This window comes from Pyricularia grisea, chromosome VII (genome assembly GCF_004355905.1).
Source record: "Pyricularia grisea strain NI907 chromosome VII, whole genome shotgun sequence".
In the NCBI taxonomy this organism is placed as follows: Eukaryota; Fungi; Ascomycota; class Sordariomycetes; order Magnaporthales; family Pyriculariaceae; genus Pyricularia; species Pyricularia grisea.
The window spans coordinates 2,778,060-2,790,824 of NC_044975.1; the positions used below are offsets into that span (position 1 = coordinate 2,778,060).

A 12,765-nucleotide genomic window follows, 5' to 3' on the forward strand; every position below is an offset into this window, starting at 1 on the left:
GGTTTATTTTATGCCTTGTGTAAATCTTCTGGGACCGTCTCCTTTGTCCTTTTCAATTTCCAGTAAAGGCAACCTTATCCGACATGACATCTCTTCATTCTGCATACTAAAAACAGACATCCAAAATGAAAATCACACTTCCATCACCCGTGTCTCCCCTTCTCTGGGCCCTGGTGGCATCCGCCGTTTCCCTACCCGCTAGGTCCAATTCTTGGCAGCTATTAGCTCCCATCCCACTGGGACCTCAGCAGGAGGAAAGCGTGGCAACGATCGGCAGCGACATTTACATCGTCGGTGGCATCAACCTAGTCCCCGCAAACCCCACCACCATACCCTCCGTGAGCTACATGCAGGTCTACTCCACGACCGCCAACACCTGGCGCCGGGTGGCCGACATCCCCACGGCCGTCAACCACGCCAACATGGCCTCCCTCGGCGGCAAGCTCTTCGTCCTGGGCGCAATCGCCGGCCAGGGGGTCAACTACCCCATCCCCAACAGCTACGCCTACGACCCCGCCGCGGACGCCTGGTCGGCCCTGCCGCCGATGCCCGCGGGCACCGAGCGCGGCGCCTCGGCGGTCGGCGTCTGGGGCGACAAGATTGTCATCGCCGGCGGGCTCAACTACACCGATTTCCTCAACGGCGAGCAGACCACGGTGCCGTGGACGTCCATGTTCGACACCCGCACGCTGCGGTGGGACACGGCGTTCCCCGACCTGCCCGACGGCGGGCGTGACCACTGCGGCGGCGTGGTGCGGGGAAACACGTTTTACGTCGTCGGCGGGCGCGTGAGCGGCGAGAAGAACGTCCGCGGCACGGTCCTGGCCATGGACCTGAGCAAGGCGAAGCGGGAGTGGGTGGAGCTCAAGGGGAAGATGCCCACGCCGAGGGGGTCCATCGCCACGGCCTTGGTGAAGGACAAGATTTACACGTTTGGAGGGGAGGGGAATCCGGTTGGGAACGGCATCTTTGATAATGTCGAGGTTTACGACATCAAGTCTGATAGCTGGCAGGTCCTACCGCCCATGCCGGAGCCGCGTCACGGAACTGCCGCTGCTGTTGTTGGCGATCGCATCTATATTCCTGGGGGTGCGGATAAAGGAGGGGCCGGCGCCGTCGATACTAACCAAATGTTTCTTCCTTGAGGATAGTTGAGCCATGACAAGGATATGCCAACTTTTAGAAGCCCTCTGTACAGTGAATCCCAAGAGCTCAGTGTACAGCTCTACATATCAATGCCGACACCTCATAGGCGGCAAGGAATAGCAAAACAAGTTCTTTATACACTGATGCCGCTAAGGCTGGCTGAAGTAGGCCCAGGTGTCGCATTTTTGCAAAATTCAAGTATTTAGGTCACTTCTGCCACCAATGGTTGCGTGTTTGCATGTGAACATTGGGGTCTTTGATGGCCAACATAAATTAATGTGCAGCGTCATAGGGCATGTGAGTAGTGGGATATCATCCTGTAGGGGGTCGTCAAACGTGCTGAAAAGCAAGGTAAAGTTCCTACTGGGTGTGAAAGATAGGCGCTGAGTATTTGTGGGGGATCTTGACTTACATAAAATTGAAACCGTTTTAGGCTGTTGATGTACATACAAGGTATCAGCGGCTGTTGGCTTGATTGGACCATAATCCTGTACTTGGGTGGCTTGTCGTATTTGCTTGTCAGGTTTTGTTGTGGCATTTCTGTTAAAGTTCAATTTTGCAGAAAGTGGGAACTAGCCCGACTAAGTTGTATCGAGATGAGGCATTTTTGCTCCAAAGCGCGGAGGCCCCTTTACATAGATAAATCTTGTCAAGTATCTTTTGGCTATACATACAACACGAGTCGAGTTTTCCTGCTAAACCCAGTTGCTTCTTGACCACCCCAGCTGGTTTCCTTCTTTGTCTATTTCTCCGTGAACAAGTCCCGCTATAATCAGCTCGTACATCACAGAATGCATGTCATAATAGCCGGAGCGGGGGTGGCAGGGCTCGCCTCGGCCATTGCCCTGCGCCGATGCGGACACTCGGTAACAATCTACGAGCGGTCGTCACTGAATCACGAGTTCGGAGCGGCCATCAACGTCCCACCCAATGTTGCCCGGTTCCTGATAGGATGGGGACTGGACGTCGTCAAGGCCCAGTTCGTCCCATCCGAGTCCATGTACATCTTCTCGCCATCACAGCGCGACAAGGTGCTGGCGTACTCTGACTTCCGGCACAACATCAAGACCCACAGGGCACACTTGTATTATGCCCACCGAGTCGACCTTCATGAAAACCTGAAGCGCATGGCTACGGCGCCGGATGGACCCGGTACACCGGTCGTAATCAAGACCAAATCCGAGGTCGTACTATATGATCCCGAAACCCCTTCCATGACTCTCAAGGATGGTACCGTGATCACCGGGGACCTTTTGATCGGGGCTGATGGGATACACTCGGTATCTGTTGCCACGATACTTGGCCATCCAAACAACCCTCGTCCCGCGCAGCATTCCAACTGCTGCTATCGGTTCCTGATTCCAAGAGCCCTCGTTGAGGATGACCCGGAGACTAGCTTCTTCACCAAGGAACTGGTCGGCTTACAGGGTCTGCGAATCTGGCCAGATGTTGCAAGAAACAGAAGACTGGTCTACTATCCGTGCCGCAAGTAAGTCTTCAAGACAGAGGGAAAAGGATGATACGGCATCTGGAAAAAGGGATAATGAAGCTGATCTGAAAAAAAAACGTCATAACTACCTAGCTCTCAAGTCCTCAACTTCACTATCATGTGCAGAAATGACGAGTTGGGTTCCGGCAGGGAAGGTCCGTCTATCATCAGCCCCTGATCCCCTCAAAAGCAGCTTTCCTGACCATTATACTGTCTAGACTGGGACGCCCCAGCTACCAAGGACGAAGTCTTCAAGGCACTGGAGGGATTTGACCCCGGACTTCTCGCAGTTGTTGGGTGAGTATTTGTATCCCTAGCCTAGTCCAAGCATTACATCCTTGGAGTTTCACTAACACAAGCCGACTGGGATCAAACAGGAAATGTCAAGAGTTCAAACGTTGGCCTCTCCAATACCGTGCACCCATCCCGACATGGCACAAGGGGAACATGGCGATTGTCGGAGACGCCGCACACCCAATGCTGCCGCGTGAGTTCCCATCGAGTCTCTCGAGACAAAAGATCCGCTTGTGATCCTCGCGTAAAACGACTCTGTTACTCTAACAAAAAAGTGAATCCTTTACAGATCAGGGCCAGGGTGGAGCACAAGGTCTTGAAGACGGCCTTTCTCTCGGCCTTTGCATGCTGGGCGCGACCAAGTCTCAAGTCCCGGAGCGGTTGGCAATTTATCAAAAGATACGGCACAACCGCGCATCCGCCATCCAGATTTTGAGCAACTATGGCTTCGATCAAAAGCCCCCAGAAGAGGTCATGGACTACATGGAAGGCGAAGCGTTGCCTTGTGAGTTCATAACGCCCGAGTTTATGACGAGTATTTGGTTTTGTCATCTTCTTTTTCACAATTATCAACCGTTCAACTAACCAAATAAACACTCAACTCAAGCCAATGCCGAGGAAACATTAAAGTTCAACTACCGCACAGATGCAGTCCAGCGAATTGTTGATCACATGAGGGTGTATGACCCAACTTTCCAAATACCGGATGGCTTTTTTCCCTATTCAGATTTGGCTAGCCGGCAACCTGTGGTTTAGGAGGGGCTCGCTGGTCTTCGTATCAAGTGCTTATCACAGTGAGCCCGTTGCTAGCTTGTATGTACGACGGATATGCCTCTGTCAAGAATCAAGAAACTGAAAAATCAGGTGGCTATAAGGGGTGTTTACTCTCGGATATTAAAAACTAGAGATTGGTGGCGTGGTTATATGCGGCCAAGCCCCGCTACTGCCAGGTACCAGCCTTGTGAATTAGAAACATCTCCCCGCCACTAGTAACTGGAAGACTGTTAACACGAAAGTGTGCCCTTTACGTTTACCACTGATTATGTGGCGTGGGGTGAATGGGCGGAGCGGGCAGAGGTGATGCCTGAAATCGACTACTTTATTGGTGGGTTCCGCCATGGAATATTGAATAAATTCGAATACAATCAAATTAAAATTCATCTCTCGCGACCCGGAAAAAGGCCGTCGAAAACATAAATGGTTTCGGCAACCTTACATTATATTCTGATAAAAAAGGGAAAGGTTATACCTCGCAATATAATATACATATTATTATCCCTGATCTTTTCTCTCCTTTTAACTCACTCGAGGCTTCCCACAATTGACTAAGCTGCTTAAATTGAAAAAAGGCATGAAAATACAAATAATCCACTTGTCGACCCGGTGAAAATTGTCGCTGCCGAAGCAATTAAAAACGGCGTTTTCGATCCCCCGTATTACTTTTGGGAGGATTTCGAAAAGCCTAGAAATGCCGAATATACCGAACTATATTCGGAAAAAGAAATGCTAAGCCGTCAAATTTTTGCGCTGTTTCACGAAACTGAGCGTGCCCTTTAATATCGTAAGCTTTTGGTGGACGGCTACCGTGAACCCAAGCGGTTATATTTTATACGAGAAGGTGCAGGTGTTTACCACTAATCCAACTTTTGGAATCTCCAAACCTTCTCCCTCTATTTAAATTTTTGAAAATAGCCCTTCGTATCCTAATCTATTTAGGCTTAAGCCCACTATTGTATTTATAGACAAATCCTGTTCATTTTTACAAACCGCAAAACCGTCAACGTTAGCAACGGCCTAGGCCATTAAAGGTTAACGGAAGGCGGTGGGGGCGAGGTTTTTATTTTTTATTTTTTTATTTTTGAAACCGACACAGCCAGCATGGAATATCTAAAAAAAACCGGAAAATTATTATTAGTTTTACCAAAATTAAGTTCCTATTACTATGGTACTATTTTAATACATTGCCAACATGTTTCTCATGTATAAAGAAGCTTAAAACCTGCCCGAATTCAATTTCTTTTTTTCCTGTCCTTGTATATTCCAAGGCCTTTTAAATTATTTGCAATCCCCTCGCTTAATTACTTATTGTTAATTTAACATGTTCATTCTTTTCTATTATCCGTTTGTTATTTTTTTTACCCTTTTTCATTGACGTTTCAATCGCTGGTAACAGAGATATTTCAGCTGGGCGTTGGGGAATATGGGCATTAGGCACCAGTGCTCCTCCACAACTTTTTGAACACTATAAAGGCATTAACGAAAGAGCAATGTCTATGCACGGCAATAAAATGCTCCGAATAGGCGATTATTGCCCTTCCCGCGTTCTTGAATATTATCAAGAACACCCTCCGTCTGAAACAGTTTATATTTACGAAATCGACAATCGCAACAGTCCGGTAATTAGCGCTCTTTTCTTTTATAAATGGGATGAAAGAATGGAACACGAAAAACTTTATCCTGCCCCTGATTATGGCGAAAATAAAAACCCTTACAACGTTGATAAAGCGGACCATAATGCGAACGTTTTTATGAAAAAGGTTCAAGTACCTTGGAAGCTTATTCCTGGGTGGACGATACTCAACCCAAAAACCAAAGAATTAAAATGGCAAAGGAATAGGGCCTACAGGAACCCTTCTCGGTTATTCTTCCGTGGATATAACGATTGGCTTCCTACATGGATATTGAAAACCCCGATTCCAGGGTGCTAACCGGCAATATGCGGGAAGGTGTGCCGGGCGTATAATATTACAAGGCGCTCGAATAAAACGGGGATGCTGCGGCTGCCGGCCTGGGTTTGTAGAAGGGGGGGGGGGGGGGGGGGGGGGAGGGCGGGTATAATTTCGCCAAACGAGGTTTTGTCATGGTCAAAGGTGACACGCCTTATAATTTGGGATCCGACGGGGTATCTGCAACGCGCAGGTACTGCAGGATCTTTTGATTTATTGACCTGTTTGTTATTTCGTCGGGCAGATCGTGACAGCTTTTTCGTCGCTCGGTGGCGACGTTGGGGAAAATCTTGGGTGGTGTCTGTTCATGGGCAGACATGCGAGTGGGTAGATCACGTGTGGAGCAACGTGATCTCAGAACATGTAGCAGAGATTTCAACAGATCTCTGCAGGATTGTAGATAGTAACAGATAGATAGTTACCATGCATGAGAATACCGTTATTTCGTAATATTGTTTTTACCGATCCCAGCGATCACTTTATTCCTATCAACAGGTGGGAGCTTTTTGGGAATTGGTGGCTGCGATACGGGACGAGATTATAATTTTGGTCCTGGCTGCGGTAAATATTTTTAAAGTCCTCGACAATAAAAATGTTTAACTTGATAATAGGATGAAATAAAACAGCTTAGTTGTAAAAGTTGCGACCCAGATAATTAGTTAGACATTAAAGACAAAAAGAAAAAAAAAGAAAATAGAAAAAAAAAATGGCCAAGTTTTGTGATGAGGTTACAAGCTAGCTTTGAGGTTTTAAAGCTTGAAATCGCGGGGGATATCGAATATCACTTGTCTTAACAGTGAATGGTTAGAAATGGCAGATACCGTCTGCCAGTGGGTGGTAGAATATATTATTGTTTCACTAATCCCCCATACAAGTCGCTGTCGAGATTTTCCCAATTGGCAATCATGTCATTACGGTAGAACTGATGTTTAATGCCATTCGTGGTTCTCTGTGACAGCAACGGTCGTCACCAATTTTGGGGCGTACAAATAACAAAGCTCAATTATGAGCCAAGAACAACCTCTCCTTTTGGCAATGATGCATATTTTCTTTTGGGAAAAAGCATGCTATCAAGGACTGGCCTAAGGCTAGGAGGACCATGCGAAGCAGGGTCGGCGATACGGAATGATTCCGTGCGGACTGTCATATTTTGACATAAACACGATGAAAGCGCACTTCAGGTCATGCATGGTTAAGCGAGCTATCTTTTACCATCAACTCCCACGTTAGGCCTGGTTTTATTTGCCGGCCGAAATGAGAAACCCGACTGCTGAATGACGGAGCGGAGCGTTGTTCTACTAGTACCGGTAGACTGCTTGCAACCGTTCCAAAGCCTCTGATTGCCCTCTCAGGTTATCGAGCTCAGGAACGGATGTCTAAGAATAAACAGCCAGGTGGAGTTTTCTCAAGTTGTTCGCAACTGATATCAACTTGAACACGTTTTTTTTCCCCCCTCCCTTTCTTGCCCGCTGAGCTGCCCATCCGGGCCATCCCGTCATCTTCTGCCTGCCGGGCTAAGCGATCGTAAAAGTCAAAATGTTGATTTGATGCGGGTCGAATCCCCAGCGCATAAATTGAAAGACAGTTAGCTTTACATCCGAAAAAGAAAATAAATAAAGAAACGAAGCTGCGCGCAGAAACGCGCATTTCGATCCGGGCCACCACCAAGTCTACCTAGCTGTGGCTGGGGCGACCGTGATTTGCCAGGGATTGGGAGCTCTGCCGCCGGATTCAGTTAGGTAACGACAAAGGGATTTTGTCGTGGAGCGGCGGTGAAGTGTGTACAAGCAGGGGTGAGAATCACGTGGGAATTCGGCATAATCGACGGCTTCCACCGCCTAATCGTTCACCCACATGATATCGCGGGAGATGTGCGGGGTCTAATCCCGACGCTCTTGCTTTTCGTCACTTATTCCGCGGAATACGTCGACACAGACACACACGACACCTGATGGGGAAGGATTCTTTGTCTAGCTTTTCCCGAGTAATATCACACAAATTGTCAATTTCTTGTTTTTTTTATTCCGCGCAGACCATTTTCGCGGATCGTGGCAACCATGTTCGATCCCGTGCTCTCAACTGGCGCCCAGGAAGAGTTGCCGAGCCCTGGGACTCCGGGTCCAGCAACCGACACACCCAAGAATCGGCTCATTAGACGACGTAGGCTCCGCGCCGTAAGTTGACCTTCTTTTTTTAGGTCAGAACCAGGCGGCTGACTAAACCTGATTTGATGTTCCCAGTGTGATGGATGCAGGCAGCGCAAGGTGTGTTTCCCTCAACAGCCACCGTATTACGAGAGTGACTTGTGGAGTGACTAATATCTCTTTTTCTTTGCATCCCTTAGATACGTTGTGACAACGGCCCAGGGTCGTGTCGCAATTGCCGGATATACGGCGTTGATTGCGTCATAACTCGCGCCGAGGACGGCACAGATATAAAGCGAGGGAGCTGCAGGTCTGACTGCAATCGACATGGAGCGAAAGCCAACTGCCAGTGTCAAACCCCAGGCTCTCCTCCAAAGACAGGAAATGTTCCTGTAACCAGACGTCCGAGCCCAACCAACAGTCAACCTACTCGGCCGATAACGGTTGGTCTCGAACCCGATAGCGGCAACAGCACCGTCAACAACAGCAATGAGACTCAAACCACCAATGTCGAATCGCCCAGCGCTTCGTCTCGGCCGCATGATGTCCTGGAGGGAGTCGTGGTCATTGAGACCAGTAGGGTACCGCAGAAGAGCAAGTTCGCGGGGATGAGCTCCGTGCACGTGCTGGCAAAATCTGCTGAAGAGCTGTTCAAGAGCGAAGACCGGTCAGGACAGGTCGACGTCATGGCTTTCTTTTGCCCGCTAATGGCACTTTCTGAAGAGGTCGCCACGCCACCTTTGATGCTTCGACCTCTGGTCGAGCGCGACAAGGCGCGAAAGTGCTTGCAGAGTAAGCAGGCTCACCGGTGCTGGTATCACCATTCAGTCTGGGCGGAGACCAATGGCTAACGGATCCTTTTTCTTTTTAAGAATATTTCGCTACAGTGCACTGTATCGCGCCCGTATTGGACGAGGACAGAATCTGGCGCTTGTTCGAGGATCTCTATAGGGATGGAAGCTCAAGCGACGTGAGCAGGATGTGCTGCCTGTACCTCGCCATTGCGATAGGGGACTCGTCGCCGGACGGCCATGCGAGTCGAAATGTGCACTTTACGACTGTATGGAGCTTGTATGATCGACTGATTGCAACGCCATATCTTCCCAGTGTGCAGGCACTCGTTTTGTTGGCAAGTAAACCTACAGATCATCACCTGACTGCAGTCATCGCATGCAGTCGAAAGGCCATTTACTGACAGCCGCATATTTTTATGGCAGACGTTGTTACTCATGAACCTGCACCGGGACGGACAGGCTTATTTGGCAATCGGCTCTGCAATACGCATGGCCCAGTCAATAGGCTTACACCGGCGACTTGCTGCCCACAAGCGACCACAAGAGCTCGTCTTTGTTCAAAAGGACATTGGGCTGCGAAGTAGGGTCTGGTGGACTTGCTACTGGCTAGACAAGTAAGTATTCGAAGCAACCTGAATTCAAGTCAACAACTTTCCTGGCCATTGAAGCATGCTTGGAGGACTGACAGCCCTGTCTGTTATCAGAAAGCTCTCTTTTGAAGGCGGCCGGCCCTCATGTATTAGCGACCCAGACTGCGATGCCGATCTCCCCACCTCGGACGAGGTACTTTCCAGCTGCTCATTGTCTCGGCAAAGTAGGCAGCCTGCGCACCCCAACGTTTTTTCGGACCTGATCAACCTGTGCAAGGTCATGTCCCTCATATCGTCGAATCTTTACTCACGTGACGTGGCCGAATGCTCCGAGGAGGAGCTGCTTGCGCGAATATCTCAAGCCGAGAGGCAGCTCCGTGGCTGGGCTGAGACGCTGCCAGATGGCCTCCGACCTGGTAGGGCTGAGTCACTGCTGGCAGCGTTCGAGGCGCAGCCGGCCAGCCCTCAGTTCGGGTCACGAGTGCTGCATTGCATGTACCACAACGCGCTGCTGACGATCCACCGGGCGTCGCTACTGAGCTGTGCAAACATGTCCAGCGAGAGCGCGCAAAAGATGGCGGCGGCTGCAAGGCCGGATGCAAGGATTGTGGCGTCTGCCAATGCATGTCTGAGTGCTGCGGCAGGGCTGGCAAGGTCAGTTGACGAGTTTGTCTGTACGCCGAGGTGCTGTGCCATGGTGCGGTAAGTTTAATTCCTGGCTGTCCATCGCTAATATGTTTCTACACGAATTCCATCGAAACTGACAAACTAAATAGCTGGGCCATGCCATACATACTCAACTCGGTTTTCACTCTTTACATTGGCGTTATGAAATCTTCACTGAGCTGGTCCTGTGAGACCTATATAGCCATCATGACCAGTCTGTCGCGCTGCGTGCCACTGATGCACATGGAAGCGCAGACAACAGAAGGGTTCAATGCACTGTTTGGGCGGCTGAGGGCTGCGATGGAGGCATCGAGACAGAAAGGATTGGGTGTTGCCGGTATCAGCGGCGGCGGCACTGGTCAGGCTCCTGCTGCTGCCACTTTTGCTGCAAATGGACAGGTGCAACACCAGCCACCCCTGGATGATGATTCACCATCCTCTCTGGCAATGCAAGATTGGCGAGCTGGTGATGAGACTCCACATCAGCAGCATGGTCCAGGAGATGTCGGGGAAGAGGGACTAGGTGGCTTGCTTGACTATCAACTGCAGGACTACATGGGCGACGATTTTGGGTTATTGAACGTGGATCTTTGGCAAGCGGCTGGGGAGGATCTGGGGGCGGTTGGTAGCCGGTAAATATCAAAATAAGTCTCAAAGTTTTGGCATTATCTCAACCAAAAGGGCCCACATGGACTGGCATGAACTTGTGCCTACCGTTAGCGCAACTTAGGTTGTCTCAGGCAAATACAAGCACCTAGATCTGTGGTTGAGGAATTGGGAGCCTGGACAAAAAGACAAACACAGAGTACTGGCATTCTTTGATGGACTCTGCTACTGGTCGTCCCGCAGACCTGCAATCGTATGTTGATGCCCGAAAGACCAGGAGACTGCCTCTACTGAGCTTGACGACAGTTTGCGCCTCTTCATTCTCAAGAGCTATTGCTCTGCCCCCGCCAGCTTTCTGGAAACAGTCCAAACAAAGTGCCAGACCATGTCATCAGACCGATGCTTTCCTTTCAGATTAATGAAATACAGTCCCGACCGCTGATGTTGTATTTTTTTCAAGATTCCTAAGCTATCAATCTCACCTTCCCTCGGCCATGTCGCGCGGAATGTTGGACTTGACTTGCTAACATCCCCAACTAACACTTGTGCAGCAATTCCATCCTTCCAAATCCATGTTTCAAGACCTGCTCTGACAACCAGCTTGGTACCAAATGATGAGGCTTCAAGAAGTGAATATTCTCCTGCCTCTTTATATAACATAAGGGATTGGAAATTTCGGGTGGAAGTTTCGTTGAAGGTTTGCTTCAAGGGTAGAGGCAAAAGAAGTCGACGAACTGCTGCATAAGCTTGTACTGTCATGGTTGGAATACATTTACACAGACCCAGTCGCCCAAGGGAGCAAAAATTTGGGTCGAAAGCTCCTACCAACCAAAGCATTTGATCCTGGACCTTTGAGCCTTCTTGGGTGTCGGCCTGATCCCATCACCGACTTCTTCATCTCCATTAACCGAGGTGATTTTCAAGGCTTGATTGGGACTAAGATGCCGGAGCGTATCGATGGTCATCTTCAGCGTTTGGGGATTTTCTTTTGGAAAGGCATAAGAAGTCGAGCGTCTTCACATTGCTTTTGAGTGCTCAATCCGTGGTTACTGCGTCTGCAAAGTGTTTCTGTACGTGAAATGATCTTCCTTCCAGGCGTTCTTGCTAGATTCCCCATCAAAGAATCCCCATGCAGAGGATTGCGCTTAGTTTATAAGGCAAATTTTGCCGTTGATATGCCTTGCAAGCCTGCGTAGCCTTCTTTCCTGACACGGCTTTTTCTCGAACACAGCCATAGATACTGCGACCTCAACAATACGAGCCCTGTGACCGAGCTACTCATACATGTGCGAGGGCAGTCTATTTCACTGACGTTTTTCACGTTTCTTTCTGCATCTCCACGCCAGCGGCTAGATGGTTGGTTCGTCTGTTAAGCCCTTCATATACCCCTACGCGAACAGCCGTTCTGTGCCGTGCTTGACAGGGAGTAGGTGCATCAATCGATGCATGCCCAAAGCCCAATCATGCGCCGCAATGGGGTTAATTCTATCAAGGTCCGCTCTATGACTTTACCAACTATTGGTCACCCCAAGAACAGACCAAAACTGGATTGCAATTGCATACTCGGATTTTCAGTGAAAAGAATGCAGGCCGGTGTGGAAAACAATAGTAAAATAAGAAACGGAGAATGGACAAGGCGCATTCTAGGGCTATACGAATAATGTCTCTATAGTCTGACTTTTCTTGAAAGGTATGAGCGAGTGTGCAACCCTCCATAAATATAGTTTAATCTTAGTTATTAGCTATCCATGTCCGCTTGCAACCCCGGGCCGGACTTGGCCGTTTTTATTAAAAGGTCTAGAAGCCCACATATCTTGCTGATTCATGGCATGAATCAGCCCTTTGCCTGTTAAATATAGGTACCTAGGCATGCAAGCAAAAGCAAGCACGCCCTTACTGCATGGCCATGGCGCATCACTCAACGAAGCAAAGAGTGCGTGCTGAGAAAAAATTGAACCTCAACAATAGGAATGTAGCGTTTTATCCTTCTTCTACTTTCAATTTTGTGTTTAAATGCGGAGTCTGTCGGCCTCCCGTTCGTCAGCCTAATCGTCACAATTTGGAGTCTAATTACACGCTCGATAGTTGTAGCGATCCAAACATGCGGAACTGAGTTTCTCGAAAAGAACGATTTTTGGTGTAAACTGTCTAAAAACTCAATATCTTACTCACTACGCCTCTCCCGCTCCGCTGGCATAGTTAGGGTCAACGTTCCTTGACACCTGCTACTGTTCAACTTGGCTCAGTGCCCAACTGAACAGGGTGAAAACGATAAGCAAAGAAACGCACACAGGAAAGCACATAAATAGC

At 49.1% G+C, this 12,765-nt stretch overlaps 3 protein-coding genes across 3 annotated transcripts; all 3 read left to right on the forward strand.

The window, feature by feature from the left end:
- Positions 1 to 125: 125 nt before the first annotated feature.
- PgNI_10833 (uncharacterized protein) lies at positions 126 to 1,145 on the forward strand (the record flags this gene model as incomplete). The annotated part of the gene is made up of 1 exon (XM_031130807.1): positions 126 to 1,145. One exon carries the CDS (start codon positions 126 to 128, stop codon positions 1,143 to 1,145), a length of 1,020 nt encoding a protein of 339 aa, XP_030980007.1.
- Positions 1,146 to 1,937: 792 nt separating this feature from the next.
- Positions 1,938 to 3,685, forward strand: PgNI_10834 (uncharacterized protein; the record flags this gene model as incomplete). The annotated part of the gene is made up of 6 exons (XM_031130808.1): positions 1,938 to 2,635; positions 2,729 to 2,790; positions 2,854 to 2,932; positions 3,013 to 3,122; positions 3,219 to 3,434; positions 3,537 to 3,685. 6 exons carry the CDS (start codon positions 1,938 to 1,940, stop codon positions 3,683 to 3,685), a joined length of 1,314 nt encoding a protein of 437 aa, XP_030980006.1.
- Positions 3,686 to 7,579: 3,894 nt separating this feature from the next.
- Positions 7,580 to 10,663, forward strand: PgNI_10835 (uncharacterized protein). The gene is made up of 7 exons (XM_031130809.1): positions 7,580 to 7,829; positions 7,896 to 7,919; positions 8,000 to 8,591; positions 8,672 to 8,961; positions 9,017 to 9,207; positions 9,298 to 9,885; positions 9,960 to 10,663. The coding sequence occupies exons 1-7, from the start codon at positions 7,713 to 7,715 to the stop codon at positions 10,483 to 10,485; spliced, it is 2,328 nt and encodes a 775-aa protein (XP_030980099.1). The 5' UTR covers positions 7,580 to 7,712; the 3' UTR covers positions 10,486 to 10,663.
- The last annotated feature ends 2,102 nt before the right edge of the window (positions 10,664 to 12,765 follow it).

Excerpts from the sequence above, each read along its gene's own strand:
- PgNI_10835 (XM_031130809.1), top strand. The coding sequence starts at position 7,713 with ATGTTCGATCCCGTGCTCTCAACTGGCGCCCAGGAAGAGTTGCCGAGC. Across the intron at positions 7,920-7,999 it reads ATGGATGCAGGCAGCGCAAG|ATACGTTGTGACAACGGCCC; the intron begins GTGTGTTTCCCT and ends TGCATCCCTTAG. Across the intron at positions 8,592-8,671 it reads GGCGCGAAAGTGCTTGCAGA|AATATTTCGCTACAGTGCAC; the intron begins GTAAGCAGGCTC and ends TTTCTTTTTAAG.